The sequence below is a fragment of the Calypte anna genome, chromosome 5A, assembly GCF_003957555.1.
Source record: "Calypte anna isolate BGI_N300 chromosome 5A, bCalAnn1_v1.p, whole genome shotgun sequence".
Lineage (NCBI taxonomy): Eukaryota > Metazoa > Chordata > Aves > Apodiformes > Trochilidae > Calypte > Calypte anna.
Window position 1 is genome coordinate 27,865,579 of NC_044251.1, and position 23,619 is coordinate 27,889,197.

General features: G+C 38.8%; 1 protein-coding gene across 2 annotated transcripts in view; it reads left to right on the forward strand.

The window, feature by feature from the left end:
• The window catches only part of UNC79 (unc-79 homolog, NALCN channel complex subunit), a 99,599-nt gene that overhangs the window by 16,221 nt on the left and 59,759 nt on the right, over nt 1-23,619 (forward strand). For both annotated transcript variants that reach the window (XM_030452025.1, XM_008492518.2), the window contains 18 exons: nt 1,558-1,650; nt 2,583-2,638; nt 3,279-3,408; nt 4,943-5,007; nt 7,387-7,475; nt 8,611-8,651; nt 9,886-9,914; nt 10,952-11,181; nt 11,503-11,674; nt 14,066-14,296; nt 15,668-15,858; nt 16,715-16,838; nt 18,093-18,233; nt 20,080-20,301; nt 20,872-21,099; nt 22,445-22,586; nt 22,976-23,055; nt 23,140-23,288. In XM_030452025.1, the coding sequence (XP_030307885.1) occupies nt 1,558-1,650; nt 2,583-2,638; nt 3,279-3,408; nt 4,943-5,007; nt 7,387-7,475; nt 8,611-8,651; nt 9,886-9,914; nt 10,952-11,181; nt 11,503-11,674; nt 14,066-14,296; nt 15,668-15,858; nt 16,715-16,838; nt 18,093-18,233; nt 20,080-20,301; nt 20,872-21,099; nt 22,445-22,586; nt 22,976-23,055; nt 23,140-23,288 (2,413 nt within the window). The remainder of the gene's footprint in view (nt 1-1,557; nt 1,651-2,582; nt 2,639-3,278; nt 3,409-4,942; nt 5,008-7,386; nt 7,476-8,610; nt 8,652-9,885; nt 9,915-10,951; nt 11,182-11,502; nt 11,675-14,065; nt 14,297-15,667; nt 15,859-16,714; nt 16,839-18,092; nt 18,234-20,079; nt 20,302-20,871; nt 21,100-22,444; nt 22,587-22,975; nt 23,056-23,139; nt 23,289-23,619) is intronic.

The window sequence follows — 23,619 nt, forward strand, 5'->3', positions numbered from 1 at the left end:
AGAATGTTATGTTAAACTTCCTTTTTTTTCTTTACTGTTACCTGTTAAAGCACAAGTGATGTAGATGACTTATCCTGTCCTGTCTCTCAGATGTGTACAGCTGTTCTCCAGAGCAACTGATGGAGCCAATTCCTTGGTTTACTTAGATACTATTCCTCAGCTGCCCTTGGCAGAGATTGCATACATGTAGAGCATGAGAGCAGTCTTTGTCATGCTGTCATTTTTCCTCAGTTTGTTAGATATCTGTATGAATCCAATCTGCTGCTCTTTAAATTTGGCTTATATTACTGTGTCCAACTTTTCTGCTGATGGCCACATTTTGGCCACATTTTACTTGCTGAGCTACAGCTGCAGACTATTTTGCCATTTAAATCCATGCAAACAGACCTTTCTGTAGTAATTTTGGGGCTCTGATCTGTGTGGATGAGATTCAAAAAAAAGAATGAATAAAGTGTAATAAAGAAAGCCATAGTAATAAAGAATGTATAGTAATAAAGCCATGTAATAAAGAATAAAGAAAGACATAGTAATATTGGTTCATGTGGAGAAGTACAAGACAGAAGACGTTTTCTGTTCCTTTCCTCTTTTCTGGTTGATGCTCTTTTAATTAGTGCCCTGGTCTTTCTCCACTGGGAATGACTTGCCCCTTTACAAGGCTTGTGCAGATCCTTTCCTTCCCTTGGTGTTCAGCTCTGAATCAAACAGAATGGAAGGGTGCAAGAACTTGTGAAAGTAGCTGGAGGGCCAGAGTGAGGGGCTAAAAGCATCTTACTGAACTCACTTGGGAAAGTCCTGTGAGTGAGGATGGGGAACATGCATGGCACATTTCTGTGTAGGAGATGGCTTTCAAAGCCCTGTCTATGATTTAGTTCAGCAAATAAGCAGATACACTCCGCAGTGTTGCCAAGTATACGATTTAATAGCTCCTGCTTGTTAGGAGACCAGAAGGAACTCCAGCCACTTTATAAGTGAGGTCAAAGTTGCATCAGCTTAAATATACACTTCAGTGCTACTGTTAATCATTGTCTTAGCACAGTTCACACAAGAAGGGGGACTAATTTTTCTGATATGTGGCTATAACTTGAACTCATAGCATGTGCTCCCTGGGAAGTACTCTGTGCCATACAACAGGAGCCAGCAGCCAGCACCAGCTCCAGCCCCTTCATTGCTATACCTCAACAGCAGGATTTCATTTTTTTTTTTTCCTTTACCTTCCACTGCATCCTTACCTTATCACAGTCAAAGCCGTAAGTTAACCTCACATCTGGGTAATGCAGCCCTTGGAATGAAATCTTGCTAATCTGGAAAATCAGGTGGTTATTCTGTGAAGCAATGCTATACTCCTAGTCCTCTTTATCTTGCAACAGAAAAGGGCTACCACCTTCTCTAATACAGAATGCTTTCATTTTCTTAGTGGTTTTTAAATATTTTTTTAATGGCATGGAACCTTAAGAGTTTTATTTGCATCAACTGAAATCAGTTATATGCTATTCTTGCCTAATTTTCCCTGTTACAATGTTTTCTTTTTCTTTCATTTTTCCCCCCCTTTCTTTAAAGTGGGATCCTCAAAAAGAGAAAGTGTCCCAGCACATGTCAATCTATCTGCATCGTCAATGCTAATGATTGCAATGCAGTACACATCAAACCCGGGTATGTGTAAAGATGCAACATGGTATTTTTCTCTAAAACCATGAGTCATGAAGTAATGTATCAAATGCTGTCAGAAAAGTTCAGATGATGGGAAGAATCTCTCTCCCCATCCAACACAGGATGAAAAATAAGTGTCATTCTCTCTCAGCAGTGCACTCCATGGGTGGGATCACCTCACCAAACTGAAACAAAATTTAACCTGAGGGAGCTGTTACATTGCATGATAACAAAATATCTTCCATTTTATGTAGATGGGTAGATTGTGTGTATGTAGGAACCCCTCACTGCAGCATGTGTGTGAAAGATGTTGCATCATGCTAACCTAGTTGACATCACTTGATAAAAGCAGCACAATATTTTTAAATGCTACTCACACTATTTAGGTATTTTTCATTAAATGTTCTATTTTGTTTGTGAATTCCATGTTCCAGCCATCTGAAGAATATGTTGCCCTATGGTTTTGTGAAGTCAGTCATATAAAGTAATTAATTTGGGTCTCATATTTGTTTGAGGAGGGTCTCCTATTGCCTGTGGTACACATGAGGATAAGGGATTATTACATGTCACTTCCATTATTGTCTCAAGCTATTTACAGCATCACGTTGTGCTAGAGAGACAAAGCTCAGTTGAATTAGCAGGTATTCTTAAACTAGATGTGTTTGAAAAAGATGTTTTGCTGTGCAAAAAACTGTTGTCATAAGATTAATTACCTTACTGCATTCCTTGGCAGAAAGCTTACTAATACTTAATTTCTGATCTTTTGTGATAACTCTCAGGGCAACAATTCTTCAGCAATCCATTTCAAATAAAAAGTAATTAAATGAGGTAAAGAGTTTTAGACTGACAAAGCAAATCCAATTGGCTAATTATGTCACTTCTGTAACTTGAGTTTCCATTTCAGCATAATGGCTATACTCTCTTATCTCTCTCAGTGTATCACTGCCAATTATTGGAATGCCTCATGAAATACAAGCAAGAAGTATGGAAAGTAAGTTTTTGGCCATATGTACTTTGTGGAAATGACCATATTTGGATAGTAATCAAAACTAGATGGCTTGAAAATTGGATGGACTGTGTGGAAAGAAGTTATAAATCACCTTTATATACAGTCCTCCTTATGGATTATGGAGTGGGAGGTTCCTCTGATTTTTAGTTTACAGGAGCAGTCCCATGTTTTATAGAACAGAACTCGGTTTTCTATGCATTTGTGGCTCTAATTAGCAGAAATTTTAATAACTAACAATCTGGTCAGTTCATGTGGGACTGAAGTTTTATGGGGACTGTTTGTGAGTTTTGTCTCAGCCTAAATGTAATCTGGCTCCAGTTACTTACCTATGTCACAGCTCATTGCTCCATGGCTAGGCAGAAGCTTCATTTGTTCTTTTTGTTAGTATACTCTGCAGGGTGGGTGGTAGCTGTTGGGTGTTCTGATCAAACTCTGAAGCCAGTTGTGAATACGGTGTTGAAGTGAGTCATCTAATCAACCTGTAAGGATGTACAAAGGATTTTTGATAGGGCATGAAATGTGTATGTTTGGTGGGTTCAGCTATCTTTAAACACGAGTAATATGTATTAAATTGTGTTCTGTTACCTCGAAAAATAAAATTTTTGTGTGTGTCTTTCTGTAGGACTTGCTGTATGTGATAGCCTATGGGCCATCTCAAGTCAAACCTCCAGCTGTACAAATGTTATTTCACTACTGGCCCAATTTAAAACCACCTGGGGCAATCAGTGAATACAGAGGACTGCAGTACACAGGTCAGTGAAGCTGTTCTTGTATAGGACAAATTAAAGAGAAAAGAAATGGTCAGAAGTTTGTTAATGTCACAGGTTTACAGTTCTTTTTTGAAATCTTTTGTTCAGTAAGGTAGTACTTTCATAAGCATATACAATATGAATTTCCACGTATTTTCAAAAGAGGTTATGAAAACTAAAACTGTGATCATGGCTAGTAAATATATTGTGTTACTCCCAATACTAACTAAACCATGAAAGGAGATAAAATAAATGCAGTTTTCCAAATCATCTGTGAGTGTGCCTTCTTAGCCTCACAGGGGTTCTGGCTTATGTTCCATTCAATTATTGCTTTGGTTGCTTTTGTTGTGCCAGATGCTGTCACTGCTGCTGTTGTTAAGTCTCCTTATCTGGCCATTACTGTCAAAAAAAGTCAGGTGATATCAGGTGCAGTCAGTGTAATGGACAAGTTTTCAAGGTTGGCCATCAGGTGAAAATGGGAGACACAAAGTCAGCAATGTAGCTGGAGCTGGGTAGACAGATGGCCCACAGTTCTACCAGAGTCCCCAGTGGCACTGATGGGTTTCTGCTTCCATGGTGGGATCTGTTGAGCAACAACTAATGAATTGCTTTTCTTGTTTTCCTGTCCTAACCTGTTTCAAATAATCTCTGTCATATTGATATGTTTTAGTCACTTTTGAAATTTCTGGACCAGAAAGCACCATGTAAATAATAAATAAAACTGAAGGATTGGAAGAGATCTTGAAAGACTCCATAGACTCAGTCAAGTACATCTTGAACGTTCCTGATACATTTAATCGGTTCTAAAGCCTTCCCTTGAAGGGTTGATAGATTTTCTCAACTTTTTAAAAAGTCATACTTCTTGTACTGTTCTGCATCACTTTTATGCAGGCAGGTCTGTAGACTAAGCATGATGTTCCATCTGAACTATTGCTAGCACTGGGTAGACTGGAATAATTTTCCTATATATAAATTACCTGTTAATTTATCCCAGGATGAGATGAGTTTTACCTGCAGTTGCATCGCATTTTGACCTGGGGCCATCCAGGTATAGCCATCCAAGTGATGCCACCTGAGCATAACTTTGTTGTTGACTTCTTGTCATTACAAAACTAAGGATCCTGTGACTGGACTGTTTTCCTTTCTCATAGCTGTGTTTTCATTTTACCTGGGAATGTTACCGAATTTACTCAGCTACTTCTACCATCATGCGCCTGGAGTGGAAGAATTATTAATTAATTCAAGGTGCTGGTGAGATCAAGAAAGGTCCACAATTGGGATGTCTGCACCTCACTGTTTCCATTTCTTCCCTGAGTTCATGATTCATTTCACAATGATATCCCAAACAAGTCAGTAGGTATATATAGTCTAGGCTGTTTATTGTAATTATTAGGCTTCCTATGGAATGCTTGTGTCTTCCCTCATATTTGTATAGTACTTACTACAAGAGGATATTGTTCTCAGTTGGTATTACTAGACAAAAAGAATACAAATATGTTTTCTCCCTATATTAACCACCTGTGCTTTTCTTTTTCAGCCTGGAATCCTATTCATTGCCAGCACATTGAATGCCATAATGCGATTAACAAACCAGCTGTGAAGGTACTGCTATTTTTTCAGGGGTCAAACACAACTATCTGTGGGACGGAAGGTTGCACTTTCACCCCAGCCATATGCTGTGGTTGTGTGCAAGGGGATCAAGGGCAGGTGCTGAAGGAAAGGCTGTCAAGACCAGGGGGAACAGAACTTTGTGAATATATTCTTTGGCTGTCTAAAGCAAGATCATAGAACGGTCTGGGTTGGAAGAGACCTTAAAAATCATCTGAGCTGGGGAATCTTCCCTTAGATCAGGTGCTCAAAGCACCATCCATCCAGGCCTTGAACACTTACAGGGATGGGACATCCCACAACTTCTCTAGGCTACCTGTTCCAGTGTCTGACCACCCTCATAATAAAGAACTTCCTAATATCTAATCTATGTCTACCCTTTTTCAGCTTAAAGCCATTCACCCTTGTCCCATCACTACATGCCCTTGTAAGAAGTCCCATTCCAGCTTTCTTTTAGGCCCTCTTCAAGTACTGGAAGATGGGATATTTTATCCAAGTATTGTGGGCCAAGACTTGATACTAAACATCTGGATGGTTGCAGAGCACTTGATAAATTCTAAGCTGTCTACTGGCTAGTCTGTGTTCACAAAATATGTTTTCACACATATATTTATGTTCAGGAAAATATCCGTATAAAAATTACTATGCACAGGAAACATTACATCAATTACTAGGTATATAGGTTTACCTTGGTATCTTGATTGAGGTCATAAAATGGACCTACTCTGATAGTGATCCTTTCCTTGGGATGTGTCCTCAAGCAAATAATAGCAGCAAAACTTTACTTACCTCTTCTACAACTCTATTTGAGGGAGGTAAATATTTCCTGTTTACACCCAGGGTAACAAAGTTAAATTGCTTGGTGAGGATCACAGTGCAGTTTGATGGTAGAGGCAAGAACAGCATTCCAGCATTGGAGTATACTACATCTAGGTGTACTAATTAATTTGATTGATACCTAGTTAAATATGTAGATAGAAGCAATTTTCCTGGCATCACTTCATAAAATAATTATATTAGTTGAAATTTTTTTCAGTGAGCCTTTTCCAAAGGCTATGATTCTGACAGGGCATAATGGTTACATCTGTGTCACAGATCCTGAAAAGGACTGCTTTCCTGCCTGCTCCAATCATTCTCCATGATCTCTCTTCAGAAGAAAAAAAGCTGGAAGGTGCTGCTTCCTGTTGTAGCAATCACTAGTTTCAGACTGATCACTGAACAGAGAACATTAGCAATGCAGTTTAGAGTTCCAAGCTTTGCAGGTGATATACCTGAGTATTTTTGAATGATCTCTTAGCTTAGTGATGTCAGAACTGGCCTTGATCAGTCATCGCTCAGAAAAATATGTAAATTGATGTAAATTTGGTTAACAGAGATAAGGAACATTCTGCATTTGAATGGAGTAAGAAACATTTTGATAAGTGGTTACTAAATTGTGTATGAATATTACAGCTTAGCTTTTCCTTAAATAATTCAAAACACTTAAGCCAACATGGATTCACCAGAGGCAAATCATACCCAACAAGATTACCTTCTATCACAAAGTCACATTCTTGGTTGATGCAGGGCGAGCAGTGGACGTTGTCTACCTGGACTTCTCCACAGCTTTTGATACAGTCCCTCATTGCCTCCCCTTAGAGAAACTGGTGCATTGTAGTCCAGACAAGTGGACTGTGGAGTGGTAGGGAAGCTGACAGACCCCACTCAGGGGGTGGTGTAAATAGTTCTTCTTCAGACTGGCATCCTGTCACCAGTGGGGTCCCCCAGGGATTGATATTGGGCCCAGGGCTGTTTAATACTTTCATTAAGTGATCTGGATGTTGGGATCGAGTGAATTCCAACTGATCTGTGTCCTTCTGATGGTGGGGACATCAGAACTGGATGCAGTATTTGAGGTGGGGTCTCACAAGAGCAGAGCAGAAGGGGAGGATCACCTCATGATCTGCTGAATTTTGCTGTATCGTTAAAAGTTATGATGACTGAAAATTAGATTTTGCTGGAAGAGATGTTACTGAGAGTGAAAAATCTGGTCTTTGACATTAGCCTGTCCTAAGCAATCCTAAAGAAGTACATGTTGTGACTATGCAATGTAAGTATGTAAGACAGCATATACTCATCTTTCAGAGTGGTAATACTGATATTAAAATACAACCTGTTCTCTTCTGATAGGCTTTCATTTTTGGTTACAGTCCTCTCTCTGTCAGAAATAATTTGATCTTGTACTGCCACATGCTGGGTACCATCTTTCAGAATACTAAATGCTCTCAACATCTACCAAAGCTGTGTTACATTTTGTGTCCTAGCACCAGTTTGCTGAACTTTCTTGGTGAGCTTCAGTGAGCAGATGTGTTAATTCTTTTCACTCTGTTTCAGATGTGCATTGACCCATCCTTGTCTGTGGCTTTGGGTGATAAGCCACCTCCCCTCTATCTTTGTGAAGAATGCAGCCAGAGAATTGCAGGGTAGGTAAACTAAGAGCGGGAAAATTATCAAGTGTACTTCAGAACTCTGGAATTATGCTTTATTTCAAGATGATTAGCATAAATTTATATAGATAACCCTGTTGAAATATATGGAGCACACTGACACTCAGTATGAATAAAGATTACAAAAATTTGCCCCACATGATCAGTATTTGCTCTAGCTTAAACAGTATTGAGCTTTAATATTAAGGTCTCTAACAAATTAATACTGTATAATACTTTTACTATGACAGGGGATAGTAATGCTTATGAAACATTTTTCTCTTCAGTCTTTTGTTGATGTTAAAAGTGGAACATTATAATATGAAGGGGCGACCAAGCCATCCCTCTACAATAATGAAAACTATCTTTTTCAGAGACTTCATTACTTTTCTGTAATAGGTATTTTAGATTATTCTCTAGGTCATATTATGAAGAAACAGAGTAAAGAACTGACATTGGTCCAGGCTTGTTTTTTTTTTTTTTTCCATTCTTTTTCTTTTCCTTTTTCTCCTTTTTTTTTTTTTTTTTTTTTTTTTTGACAATTGCTAATTTGGTTTGCATTATTTTACAAGATTTAATACTTATGGAGTGTTCCAACCATTTTAGTTCAAATCAACAAGGCCACAGGTAGTTCAGAAGCTATATGGATTTTTTGTCCCCAGTTTGACATATTTGTATTACACCAGCTGTCAGAAAAGCAATTACATGTCACCTTCAGTTTTTAAGTCATCATTGATTTAAAGCTACAGGAAAAAGTAATTGAATTTGATAGAAGCATAACTTCTAAGAAGAATAAAAAAAATGTTAATGGCACATTTTTTTTTTTACGTTCATGTGTTATTTTTGACTATGATTTCTTAGCCCTAAGACTTTCAGAGCACACACTATTTTGATTTGATAAATTTATGCCTTAAAACATGGTGGACCAGTACTGGTAAAGTGTTAATCTGCAATTATACAGGCACAACAAGGAGAGTGAATATAATTTATAAAACTACATTTTAAAAAAAATAAAGCAACTTCAGAATAGTATCAGTCCTGCCACATTAATTTAGATAAATGTCTTCTGTCCAAAAATAAATGCATATATAAGTAAAACATGGAAAGCTAATTAGATATACAATTTTTATAGGGATCACAGTGAATGGTTGATTGACGTTCTTCTGCCACAAGGTAAGAGGTATTCTAAGGGTAGGTACAAACTAATTGCAATTGAACAACCCTATGCTTACTGTTTTTTCTGCATACTGTGTTACTTGAAATGATGCATTATGCTCTAAAAGATTCTAGCATTTTGAAGTAGCTTGTACTTAATACTTCTTAATGTCTTCAAAGTACCATGAAAAATTGACTAATCCTTTACCTGAAATAGCATGCAGCTCTTTATATGTGAGGTAATAGGGACAGTTGAGCAGACTTTTAAATCTTGAAGGATCCACAGTTGGGGACAAATTTTTAAAAAGTGTTTGTGTCCCATCCCAGTGTCCAGAAAAAGGGACTAATTCTTCTGGCTGATAAAAAGCCATTAAAGCTTCTGAAAATATCTTTTTTTAATAGAAGACTAAAGGATGTCAGAAAAGGAGAAAAAATATTTTTCAGTTGATCCAATAATTGTCCTTTGGACAGTGAGACAGCCTGATCTTCTATTATCTACCAGAATGCAGACAGAGCTCGTTGACAGACTATTCAGAATTTTCTGGTTTTCCAGGATAGTCGCTTATTATCTAAAATAACGTTTTCAAGGACAGAACAAATACACTCTCTTTGTTCTGCAAACTGGAAATTCTTAGGTGGTGGTGATTTTTTTGCTGTCTCCTAATTGAAATCTAATCCAGATTAAGACCATTTTGTTAATTTACAGGAAATACATCTTTTTACTCAGCTCTCTATATTTACGGAATGGGATGTTGCCAGGGCAACAGACTGAACAGCTACTGCTGACAGGTTGAATCTGCAGACATTTTGCTATGGAGTTATGGGACACAGACATAGTGGTTGTTTCTGCATTGTTCATCCGTACTTGCTAATCTTTCACCCTGAGAACTTTCACAGGCAGTCTAAGCACATCAGCCATGTCTCCCACAGCATGCCACAGGGCTTTACCCACAGGTGTGCTGTTACAAGCTTGTCTGTGAGGCAGAAGCATAGTTAGAAGGCGGATGGGATGCAGAGCACACCATGCATAATGCATCAAGGCTGTTCTTTAATTGCAGTCTAGAAATAACCAGTCGATGTAAATATACAGTGTTCTACCTCATGTAGTCAATCAGGCCTCAATAATATCTGGAAACACAAGTTTAGCTTCCAAAACTTCCTTGCAGCAAGTCCATTTTTTTTTCATGGCTGCCATAGCAAAACAGAAGGATCATCACTCTGTGTTGATGTTTTGTGTGCCTTCCCCTTACAGCTGAAATTTCTGCTATATGTCAGAAGAAGGTAAGATTCAGTTGTTTGTGAGATGGGGCATGATTTGATGTTGTGTGTAATGTCATTCCATTACTGTGTTGTGCGTTATGTTTTGTACTGTCCAAAATTTTCACAATTTATCCATGAATGCATTTGTTGGTGGATGAGAATGATTCAGCAGCAAGGTTTCTTTTTGTTAAAACTGCTGAGTTTTGATTTGAGTTGTAGATTTTTACTGAAGTGACAATTAGTAGAACAGTTCCATTATGCAGTTCAGCTCAATTTTTATTCTATAGCTCTTCCTATGAAGAGGATAGAGCAAGAGATTAATTCTAAATCTAAGTATTTTGTACATTCTCATCCATTTGAAGTCTTGAATTAATCCTAAATTAGACAAAAATCCTACTGTAAACTGTGTATTTAAAAAATATATACAGTTCAAAGTCTTCAATGCTTGGCTCTGAACAAAAAGAATCTGCTTGCAATACATACCAGCTAGTGTGTTTAATAACATTTTAATAATGAGGAATACAGCATATAACACATGAGAGATTTTATGTAGTAAAGAAAGATTTTATATTAGGCCAGATTACCAGGTGGCAAAAATAAAGGTAGTGCAAAATTTGGAGGCTTGGATGGTCACCTGTCATAAGGCAGATCCTTGTATAGCATAAAGTGATGTGGCACCATTGGTTACCATCCTAAAGTTAAGTCTGTTGCAGTACATAGCTTAATTCCTGCTTATACTTCAAAATATCTTAAGATAACTACTGTAAATTTTAGAGAATTCTCTAAACCAGAAAGCTGAGGTTGATGACTTAAATGTTGGTTTGGTCTGCTTCAAAAGCAACTGTGACATTTAAGTCCAGGCGTAGCATTTAGGCCTGAGCTCATCTTTCTGGCAGTTCAGTGACATGTGGCATCAGGAGTTTCCACACAGCTGTGCTCACATACAGTGATTTTGGAAATGAACAACATTTCAGCCAGTTTCCCAGTGCTGAGTCTCATCCCTTTTTAGTTCCACTTCCCAATACTTGTTGCCTAAAGAAATCTGTTTTATTTTCCAGAACTGTAGTTCACATGTCAGAAGAGCTGTTGTCACATGCTTCTCCGCGGGGTGTTGTGGCCGCCATGGCAACAGGCCCGTGCGTTACTGCAAAAGATGCCATTCCAATCACCACAGCAGTGAAGTTGGGGCAGCTGCAGAAACTCATCTTTATCAGACCTCACCACCCCCTATCAATACTCGGGAGTGTGGGGCAGAGGAACTTGTGTGTGCTGTGGAAGCTGTAATCAGGTAATAGTGCAGCTTATGAGGCATCAATACCTAAAGGAGGATATAGGCTTTTGTGTAAAAATTGCCTCCAAAATCTTGTGCAAGTTGATTTTAGTTTCACCAGGGTAAGTTCAGAGCAGGGGTGCTGAACTTCTGCTGCAATTAGCTGAGCTGTGGATGTTACCCTCATGGAAGAAGTCAGCCGTGAATTCCAGAATTTATTTTATTACTGTTCTCAGGAAAATGATGACATCAGAGGCCTTGACCTTTAGTTAATCTTGATCAGATACCTGTGTCCAGTGCTGGAAAGCTGCCTTTACTGACCCCGAGCTTGTTTTATAGCTTGCTGAAGGAAGCAGAATATCATGCTGAGCAGAGGGAGCATGAACTCAACCGCAGGAGGCAGATGGGCCTCTCTTCTTCTCATCACTCCCTGGACAACACAGACTTTGATAATAAAGATGATGACAAGCATGACCAACGCCTTCTGAGCCAGTTTGGAATCTGGTTCTTGGTAAGAAATTCCTGCACTCTTCTCTCACTACCTTACTTCCTTCTCCCTTTCTTTCTCAAGCCTCAGTTTATTCATGTTTCTGTTTCTTGGATATAGTTGTATACTCTCTGATTTGTAGGCAAAACCTAGTTTTGTGAAGCTGTTAGACTTGGAGATTTTATAACTAGTTTGGATGGAGCTGCTCACTGCTTTCTGTGACCTGTCGAGCCTTTATAACAGAATTATTCACTCTTTCAAGTTTTTTGACTTTCTATGTGCCTTCATCTTGTGCTCACAGGTGCCCTCTGCTGCATGCCGTTTTTTAAACTTTATAAGGCAATCCCCTAAAAATCAGTCTTTCACTTTCCATCTTTCAGTATCACTTTCTGGAAGCTGAGCTTTCTCTCTTACCTCTGAGGGTGTCTTAGTGGGCTGCTTTTTCTTCCTGCTTTCAGATTTGTCTAACTGGATCAGTCCCAGTCATTGCAGTCCTGCTAATTCACCCTGGTATGGGCTGACAGAATGAAGCCCTTCTGGCTCTCACAGCAGTTAGAGTTCTGCTACAGTGCATGGCAGAGATTATTCCACAATATCAGCACTCAGTTCTGGTTCTTGAGCAAGCCAAGCTGAAGCCTGATAGAGTCTCAGAATTTTGATTCTGCAATTCTCCTTAAGGAGAATTCCCTTTCTTGCTCTCTTACTAATTCACCTTGAGCTCTCAGGCTCAGTCCTCCTTGGTCAGCCAGTGACAAGTGGAAAATAATAGGACTCCTTATGCATCATCTAATAGGAGATGGGGACAGCTGGGTGGCAGGTCTAGAACCCCCCAACGCCAACAAAGCCACTCTGCTGTTTCAAGTGACTACATGAGTAAACTCTGTGTTCTGCTGATATCTATTGGGTTTTATTGTGGAATGTTGTTGTAGACTTCAAGTCTTTCATTATTTTTTTACATTTTTTTATTGTGCCCGATTCATATATTCTATTTGAAACAATGTTTTGTAAAGACCGAAGGTCCTTGTTTTCAGCAGGAGGATTGAAGTGAGAACAGATGAGGTTTTTTTGCACTGTACACATGTCATCCCTAACACTGATGGTCTATCTTTTTTATGGTAGGGAGTTGGAGCTTAGCTCCCTTCCTTTCTTATAAAATATTTTAATTTCTGTAGTGAATATTGGAAGAGAGGACAACACAGATTGTGAAAATAGTGGATTGTTGTTTTCTTTCATATAAGGAATACTGTTCATCTAGAAATTGGACAAAGCTCAAGAATTCCTCTTAAGAAGGTTGTCTTTGAGTTAACACCCAACAGAGGTGGGTGCCCAGGTAGTGAACTCAAATTTTATGTGCAATATAGACTGTATTCTGAATTGGAAAAGGTGTTGTCAGCTTCCTTATCTCAAGAAAAAAACACGGAGGAAAAGCACTTGTAAGATGGATTCTGATCTTCTCTGGGAAGCAGTGTGCTGTTAACTCTTTTCCCCAGAAATTACATGAATGTTTTTCCCATGTTTTCTTGCTACAGGGCAGCAGTCACTGGTTTCAGATTGCCAAGTGTTGAGAGTACAGCTTTCATTAGGAAGTGGACACAAACAGTTTATAAGGTGGTCAAAGGAGCTGCCTGAATCTTCTGTCATTTGTTATTTTCCATTCTTTACTCCATTAATGGAGTAACCTGTCTTGAAACTTTATTTTCTGTTTTCAGAAGATGCCAGAAGCTCAAATTGTGGGTGAGGAAGTTCTTAGCAGTATGCCTGGTCTGTAAACTGGGTTGCAGACTTGGCCTAAGATTTGGGACAGTTTTTCAGTGTAAGCATTGTTTTAGAAAGAGCTTGGAGAATTGGAGAATAATATTAATTATTGTGTGAGAATTTTTGAATTCTTGAAACTCTTAGTTCCACCCCAAATAAGGACAAAAAAAAATCAAAACTAGAATATTTTTGCAAATTAAAGATCACTTAATATAGTAAGTGGAGATCTCCTTTCAGGCTTTTTGAAATTCTTAATTTTGTTTGTCTTCTTATCTTGTGCATTTTATGTATTGCATTTTATTTATGTGTATGTATGTGTATATTTTACCATGCATTGCATTACCTTTTGCAACAAAAAGTCATTTTAATGTTCAAACTAAAAATGTCTGAGTTTGTCAAAGCATTCTGTGTTGATACTTTCAGTGCTGAAACTAAGGAAAAAAAAAACAGTGCTTGTTTTTTTCCCCTCTTACTGTTCTTTTCTGGCTTGGAAATATTTTTTCAATTTTCCTGTGACAAACTACGTAAAACTGATCATCTCTTTTGTCTTCTATCTAAGCTGCACCCTAGTATCTCTGAGAATATGCAAAGCATAGTAGACAAACATTTTGACACCGTTAATTCTGGAAATGAAATTTGATTTATGTTTCTGTCTTCCAGGTGAGCCTTTGCACTCCCAGTGAGAATACCCCCACAGAGAGTTTAGCAAGGCTGGTTAGCATGGTGTTCCAGTGGTTTCACTCTACAGCTTACATGATGGATGATGAAGTTGGTAGCCTGGTAGAAAAGCTCAAGCCCCAGTTTGTTACCAAGTGGTTGAAGACAGTTTGTGATGTCCGGTTTGATGTCATGGTTATGTGCCTCCTTCCTAAACCAATGGAGTTTGCTAGGGTAAGAAAATAATTTATCTGCTGGAATCGCTTCTAAAAAAAGTCTTTTTGCCCATTAATTATTTAACAGATCTTGTCACTTAACCTGGTTAGTGGAAACAGCCAGAAAAGTCACACAAGTGAATATTCCTCTATAGAAATAAAACATTAGCATGAAAACAGGTACTTTGTATTTGTGAGAGGTTTAAGACTTTTTCTTTGTTTATTACTGCCAACTATACCACATGTATTTTATAAGAAGGCTTGGATTTTGTGACCCATTTATGCAAGATATCCAGGGAACAGTGGATTAGTTTCCTAAAATGAAGTGGCTAGACTAGGAAGGGCCACAAAGACTTGGTGGTGTATTACCTAATCAGAGAGGAAGTGTGTATCCATGGATATTCATGACGCAAGAAAGGGATTTGCTGTATGTGTGCAAACCAGCATGTGCAGGTGTCTTATTCTGAACCATTGTTCTGCAGATAAACCTGGCTGTGGGAGGTCTGGATAGCAGCTGGGGGAATTTGAGAGGTGTGTGCATGTGTTGAATGTTAGAACAGAAGAAAAGAGATCAGGGCTTTAAGGCTAAAGGGGAAAGAAAGAACAATCTAATTCTATAATCTGTTAGGTCTTTTTCTCATCTTGGATCCAGTCCCCACCCACCTTTTTTTTTTTTTTTTTTATTTTTATTACCCCTACTGTATTACCTAAGACTAGACTGATAACTTGCCAAATTTGTAAGGGTTTGCTAGAACATGAAGACAAACAGCCATGAAATTAGCTATGATGAATGGAGAAAAAATAGTTGGCAGAGATAGCTGTGCTTACTGCCAAAACAGCAGGCATCTCTGGAGCCATTAGTCAGGAACAGCAGATGTGAGCTGAGGTCAGTTAGAATAATTAAATAAGTAACTGGGGTACAAGGATTACTTAGAAGTATATTTTTTAGCTTCAATTACTTAGTACCTTCTCTCAAAACCCCCCAAACTAAACAACCACAAAAAACCACTTGTTTACAGAGTAGATTTTTCAAAACAAGGGTCCAGCACTGTAACAAGTTGCCCAGAGCAAATACTTGAAGGAGCAAGTTTAACTAAACGTCTGTCCCTTGTTGAGAATGGTAAACAATGAGAGTTTACTCTGCGTCATGTCCCGAAAGTGAGCAAACTTCATCTAAATCTTGGACAGTGCTTTTGTATACTGTGGGTCAAATGAGAGGAAAAAAACGAGTGCAATCCCCAGGGCTAAATTCTAAGCTCAGACTGGAGGATGCTGATAATCATGCCCCACAATTTCTTGGCTGCAACACACTGAGGAAATGTATGGTGTTGCACAAGTTACAAGGACTAGGAGTGTTGTTCATCACTATTATTCCTGGAAATACCCACAGGTTGGTGGATACTGGGACAAATCATGTAGTGCTGTGACCCAATTAAAAGAAGGGCTGAATCGGATCCTTTGCTTGATTCCATACAATGTGATAAGCCAGCCAGTGTGGGAATGCATCATGCCAGAGTGGTTGGAAGCTATAAGGACAGAAGTGCCTGATAATCAACTGAAAGAGTTCCGGGAAGTGTTGAGGTATGTAGATGTGTGGTAATTGTTCTGTGGTGTATGTTGATTGTTGTTGGTTTTTGCACAGTAATATGGTGACAATAAGTAAAAGACTGTGCAATAGACAATAGTGAGTAAGAGCTTGAATTTTTTGTGAGTTATCATTAGGCTAAAGCTTTTAATCTTTGGGAAACTTTTGCTTCTTATATCCTTCAGTCTGTAACAAGAACCAACTGCATGGATGTTTCTTTCTTGTGAGCAAGTCCCAGTTTCAGTGGCTTTCTGCAGCATGGTGGCAGAAGCATCTTTCTCCTCCTGGCCAGCTGGTGATGAGAAATGATAGAGATTAGTTGACCTGGCACTGAAAGAGTGATGATTTGTAATGATTTATCTAATCTCTTCCCCTTTTGAATGAAGAAAATACCAGAATAAGAATGGTGGCTCTCTGAGCCATAATTTCATGTCTAGTGCATCCCTTTGACAATAGAAGTTCATATTGCCTTGTAACTGAGGAAGGGGCTCTGAAACTGACCAAGTTTATATTTGTAGGTATTGATGTAAACTTTTTAGTGTAAACATAGAATAGTGGAGGAGTGGTGAGGTGAGAATTTTTCCAATTTTTACATTGGATGTTGAAAAAGATATTGCTGTCAAATGGAACTGGGCACGAGGTGATATGTGCTGTGAGTTCTTAAGCTGCATCACCAAATTCAGAGATGGCCTTGTGCAGTTAGGACAGGTGGTATCAGCAACCCATGAATAGTGGGAATTACAGAAGCATCATCAGTGTGGGTAGTGAGATTGCCTTTCTACTAGTTTTCTTTTATATCTAACACAGTGTATGCCATGGTAACTCTGTGATGTTATATTTTCTAATTTTCAGCAAAATGTTTGACATTGAACTTTGCCCTCTCCCTTTCTCCATGGAGGAGATGTTTGGCTTCATTAGCTGTCGATTCACAGGGTATCCATCCTCTGTGCAAGAGCAAGCTTTGCTTTGGCTGCATGTAAGTGTCCTCTCTTGTTCAGTCATCCTGAATCAGCTTAGTGTTTTGGAAAAGATAAAAAAGAAGAGGGGAAAAAAGCATGCCAGTTTTCCAAGGATCATGGAATCTTTCTGCCCTTTGCTTAGCCACAGTATAACAATGGTTGGTAGACAGATCTTGGCATGTTTTATGTTACTAGCCCATCATGGGCAATATAATGGTAGCCTGAATATTCCTTTTACCTTTGAATCTCAGTTGTGTCTTCAGAGCCATTCAGCTGTCTGACTTTTTTGCCAGCAGTAGCTTTTAGTCTGCACTGAATCTGGTCTGTACATTCAAAAATTAATTCCAGACTCCTGAAGCAGCTGCAGTTGTTCCTGCTTATGAAGAACTGGATTAGACTAGCTCTGTACCCATTAAGCCTTCTGCTACTTTAGTCCTTTCCTTTTTTTTTTTCTTTTTTTTTGCCATGTAGCTGGCATTCACCCAATGTTCATATTCAAAAGCTACAGGGACAGTCATGTATGTCAGCTGGGGCCAGTGAATTCAAAAGAGTATAAAATTTTCCATAGCACCTCAGAAAAATACCTTTGTTCTTCATTATTGTTTCTTTTCTGCTGAGGATTATTATGGTTAAGCCTCTGCAGAGACCAGATTACCCGACGATTGTAGCAACTTTCACCTATGCAGAGTTTTCAAGTAAACTATGATTTTTTTTTTTTACATTTTTTTTGACCTAGTAATAGTTAATGACAAGTATGAGCAAGCACATGTTTATCTGAGTGTTAGTGACAAGATACAGGGTGAATATTCCTTCAGTGATTTGCAGATTACCATCCTGTCACTATGTTGACACCCATAAGCAGCCATTCAGACTGGGAGTCTTAGAATATTCTAATACAGGAGTATTTCAGTATTTTAGAGTAATAAGAAATATAGTAAATGGGTATTCATCCAAGTATTAGTGGTATTTTTGGTTTGCAGAAATGTTTTTGTGTTACAGCTTCACATCCCTGTGTGCTAGTGCACAAAACTGACTGAAAGATGTGTGAAATGGATGCCAACAAATTTTGAAGATACCCTTTTTTTGCCAGTTTTTATTTACTTTCATTCTAATATAAATCTAAGCTTTTAGCTCACCTTGTTGAATCACAAAATTAAATGCAGGGAACTTGCAGAACTGTGGATCATATGGTAAATGTGGAGATAAAGTAGCTGGCATTTTTTATCAAATTTGAAACTTACGCTTTCTTTGTTTAAACTGTATTTCCTCAGGTGTTATCTGAACTAGACATTGTTGTTCCTCTTCAGTTACTAATCAGCATGTTTTCTGATGGAGTTAATTCTGTCAAAGAGTTAGCAAATCAAAGAAAATCAAGAGTCAGCGAACTGGCGGGAAATCTTGCTGCTCGAAGGGTAACTGATATTTATCCTGCTTATTTTTTAGCTAAAACATTTTTCTTAAGAGAATGCATGTCACAAATTAAAAAATCATATTTCAATATGGCAGCATTTGATTGGAAGCACTAAATCTTAAGCATGGAAGAAGACTGGCATGACTTGTCACAGTTTTGGCCCAGTTGGTACCAACCAGGTTTCTGCTTGCTTACCTCCCACCCCAACTGCAGTTTGAAGGAGAAAACCCACCCAAAGGCTGGTGAATCCAGACAAGGACAGGGAGATTTCCATTCCCCAGTTACAGTAACAGGCAAAAACCAGGCAGGTGCAACTTGGGAAGAAAAAAACTAATTTAATCCCCAAGGAGAAAGAGAACACGGCCAGAGCTTAATATCTTCCTCCCACCCCAACACCCTTCCCTTCTTCCCAGGCCCAGATCACTTCACTGCTGCCTCCCCCTCAGCAGCACAGGGAGATGAGAAGTGGGGTTTATGGTCAGTTCCCCACATTATGTTTCTACTGCCCTTTCAGGGGGAGGACTTCTCAAATTCTTTCCTCACTCCAACACCAGGTTCCTCTCATGGGAGAGTCGTTCATGAACCTCTCCAACATAAGTCCCTCCCACCAGGTGCAGTTCCTCAGGAACAAACAGACTGCTCCAGCCTGGCCTCCTCTGGCATAGGGTCCTCCATAGCTGCAGATCCACATCTGCTCCTCTCTGCAATCCTGCACAGGCTGCTGCTTCACATCTGCCCACCTTTGACACTTCAGGGCTACAAATCCACATTTACCCCAAGGACTGCTCCACTGTGCTCCTCCATAGGTTGCAGGGGACAGCTGTCATCTCACCATGGGCTGCAGGGAAGTCTCTGCACCTTTCCCCCTCCTAATGACCTTGGTGTCTTTTCTCTGGCATTGCTCCCTCACCTCCTCTTCTGCTCTGCAGGTCTCTTTTTTTGAGTTTTGTTTTCCTTTTCTTGAATATGCTACCCACAGAGGAACATGTGGCTTTCCATATCTGCATCTCATATGGGCAGAGGCAGGGCCACTATTGGAACCAGGGAAGCTTCCAGCTGCTTCTCACAGGAGTCACCCTTGTGGCCCCCTGGCTTCCAAAACACCCCTTCACTAGCCCAGGAAACTTCTTTAATACCACTTTATCACATGGTCAGTGTAAAAATAACACGGGTAGGAACTACAGAAAAACTGTGCAATTTTTTCTTAGTGAACTTCTTTGCTTGGGTTATGTTTATAGTGTTCTTAGTATCTTTTTCAATTTTTTTTTTATTCTCTACAGCTTCTATTAATATCCAACAACAGCAAGTTATTATGGACAACAGGTCCCTCAGAGTGAGCCATTGTATTCTAGAATAAATTTAGGCTATTTTTGTTTTGGGACAGTGGCAAAGTGGACTTTATTTCTGTTTCCCCATTTTTTGGGGGTTTTTTTACGCATCCAAGAGATGCAAAAATCGATATAAAGTTGTCTATCAAAGGCAACTGGAAGAAAACAAGTACAAATCTCTAGGCACTACACAAACTTGGACTGATCTGACTCATTTCCTTGTAGTCTTGGATGAAGTGCTTCAATGAGGGCAGAAACAAGAGTTCTTGATTTAAACATCTAGAGAGTTAATGATTCCTTACATATGGTCTGCCTGTCTTCTGATTTTTATCTGGTATTTTATCATTCTTCTGGTATTTTATCATTTAATGGCATTAAGGGATACATAGATTTTGCAAAAAAGCTACAGAATTGAATAGGCGGGCTATTAAGGTTCTTGTCATTTTTTGCACTTCTACATTGAATGAGATTTCATAAACACATAACTATCATTTGGGCATGTTGATTCTTTGTTTTCAGGTAAGTGTTGCATCTGACCCTGGGCGCAGGGTTCAACACAATGTGCTGAGTCCTTTCCCAAGCCCCTTCCAGAGCCCATTTCGGAGTCCAATACACAGTCCTTTTCACAGCCCTTTCAAGAACTTTGGACACCCTAGTGGAAAGACAATTGATTTTGACTGCGAAGATGATGAAATGAATCTTAATTGCTTCATTCTGATGTTTGATCTCATCTTGAAGCAGGTACTTGCAGAAGAAAACCACCTACATTGAGGGGACATAGAAGTTCTGTAGTCAATTTTGCTCTTCTTTAATTCTGTATTCAGTCCCTTACTGTTGAGGGACTGGCATGAACTATAAGACATTACAGTCTCCCTACAGCTGCCTTTACTCATAGGAGTTAAACTTTCATGGGTAATGGAGTTAGATATCTTCACCATTCATGTTAGATAGCATATATGAGGGAAAGGAACTTCTTGAAGATATATTTGTTTATATAGACTAGAAGCAGAGACTTGTTTATAGACTTATATTGGATGCATAATTTTTGTATATGTAAATTTGTACATTATGAATCCAATGCTAAATGTTTTGGATAACTGTCTTCAGGTAAGATTAATGGACCTGTTTACTTTAGATGTTTGAGTTTAGGCCTCAACACCAATGACAACTGAAAATTGTGTATTTCAATTTATCTTAAACTCTTTTCAGCACTGTAATTTAACACTGTCAGAAATGTAGGTATAGGCAGAATAATTAGAGCTGTGGCTTTAAAATAAATAATAAATCCGTACTCTTTTCACTCTCTTTCAGATGGAACTCCAGGATGATGGTGTCACTTTGGGTTTAGAGAACAGCATTTCAAAAGATATAATATCCATCATAAACAATGTGTTCCAGGCACCCTGGGGTGGTTCTCACACCTGTCAGAAAGATGACAAAGCAGTTGAATGTGGTCTATGTCAGTCCAGCATTCTGTGTTACCAGCTGGGTTTTGAGCTGCTAGAACACCTTGCTCCAAAAGAAGAAATTAGGCTTGTGGTAAGTAGAGCAAGAAAAGGCCTAAATTATTGATGTGCTGAAACTCCTCTATTGTTCTCATTAAATTATGCGAAAGGGAGAAAAGTTGTGCTGAGCTTTGGCATTGAGGATTTGGGAGGTTCCAGCAAAATGCTATTTAACTGTAAAATTTCCTACGCCTGAATTAATTCAGAGAACCCAGGTAAGATGGAAATGTTCATCCAGTATTAACATTTCCCCATCAACATGGAAGTGCTGTTTCTCTTTGCAATGACACTCCCATGATACTGTGTCTTAAATAAAATGTGAAATGCTAATACCTAGTGATTTTCATCTCCTTTTAAAAAATGAGAGTGCGTTTGGAAATGATTAATGATTGTGAATGAATCAACTGTCAAGTGCCTTGGTGCTTGATGGCTGAAAATGCTGAGAACTGTTGAAAACCAGAATATACTTCAGTCTGAATATTTAACTTTGTCAGACACCAATACATACTTTCCAAATGCCAGTTATCATTAAACTCCTCTTAAGCTTTGCAGGAGAGTTGAAGCATTACTTGTGGTATGATGAATTTATTTTAAGCTGTATGGCTATAATACATAAGCCTGTTCTGTCTGATAGCTCAGAAGACAGAATAATTTCCCTTATTCTGAGCTCTTGTTTGCTGTGGCATGGTAGTGACAGGATGTTTATTAGTAATTTTTTTCATGGCGGTGGGCATAGTGATGCCTTTTGATGTGTAAAAATTTCAGAATTTCCTTTAGATGTGTATGCCCATAATAGGTATTGGGCATGTGGCATTCAGTAACTTGTGCTAGAAAAATCATCTCATGCCCATGCAGTTCAGATTCTCACCTGAAGTGCAAAGTAGCAGCTTGGTACCATTTATAGGCTCCACCTGATGATTTCTAGCACAGAGGTCACAATGGCAGCCTTTGATCCTGAGCTCCTGGCCACTGGCAGAACTACTTCCAGCCTAGTCCTTTTTTTTAGTGTAAAAGTGACTGATGTAGTTCCTGCCTCTAACTCTACAGTAGTGTAGGAAATGTGCCTTACTCCTGTTTGTTACTTCTCTGAGGGAAGGATGAAAACTTTGAAACCACAGCTCTTAGACTGCGTCCATCTCAGATCCAGCATAGATACACATTTTCTCTTATGTGGAATAATTTAAATTGATGTTTGAAACATTGTTGTCAGTAATAATTTGATGATGCAGAATATTAGATATGCAGGTGATCTGAGTGCATGAGTGTACTTGGAACTAGACAGTGTCTGCCTCATTAGAGCTCACCTTATCACACCAAATGTAACTTAAACAGCAGGATATGGCCTCAAACAGTCATTTTACCTTTTTATGTTTTTAAAGGAGCCCACAGATAACCTCGAGGATAGTCTTCTGTATACTAGACCTGAGTTTATCATAGGAACTGAAGGAGAAGAGGAAGACAAACTGGCACCAAAACATGGAGAAAACCCAGGAAATCACTCTGAGACCACAGGAAATGCTGGTAGGTGGAGGGTGAGAAGGCTGAGTGTGCCTCTAAGGCTTTAAATGAAAGGCTTTTACTTGTATGGATTACAAGGTTCTGAATCAGTCTTTCAAGTGCAACAATGCACAGTCACTTTTGTCACATTCAACATATCAATTAGATAGGATGGCTGTAATTTAGCACATGTGACTGGCTCTCAAAAAGTGTTAGAAGAAATCTTGGCTTTTTGAACATAAAAAGTAGCAAAAGTATTACATACCAAATTCCATGCTGTTGTAACTTTATTGTCTGCAGGGTTACTGTGGCTAGACTTAATTGGTCTCTCATGACTTTGACATTCTTTAGTTTCTCCTTCAGTCCAAATAGGACAGAGCTTTAACATTTTATGTAACTTACATTTTTAACAGCAATAAAGAATGACACAGAAAGAAAATTTTGTTATCAGCAACTTCCAGTTACCTTGAAGCTCATATACACTATATTGCAGGTAACACTGCTAACTTATTTGTTTAGTTTGAATTTTCGGTTAAGTGATGCTATTTTGCTGAGTGTAGTACATCTGCTTGCACAGGAAATGTCACGGTTTGAAGAACCAGACATTCTTTTTAACATGCTGAACTGTCTGAAGATCCTGTGTCTTCATGGGGAATGCCTGTATATAGCAAGAAAGGACCATCCACAATTTCTTGCCTATATTCAAGATCACATGCTGATTGCAAGGTAGGTTTTTACAAAACGTTTTGTCTTCATACTCTGTTGGGATCTTCAACTGTACACTCATTGTTGGCATCAAAGAATTTGCAGGTTCAGTATGGAAAGCTAAAAAAAGGTGGTAGGAGAGTGTGGGAATGTTCAGTAACTGTACAAGGGCACAGTGCACAACCTAAGAAGTTGCAAATAAAACCAAGGGACTCTGTTTTGTCTATCATGGCCACTGTGTCATGCACCACTTGTTTTGCAGTGAGTCAGAGTTTTTCATACTGAAAAATCGCTTTGTTTGAGACAGGTGTCTTCCCTGACTCTACAAAATAAAAGATGACACAGAGGCAGA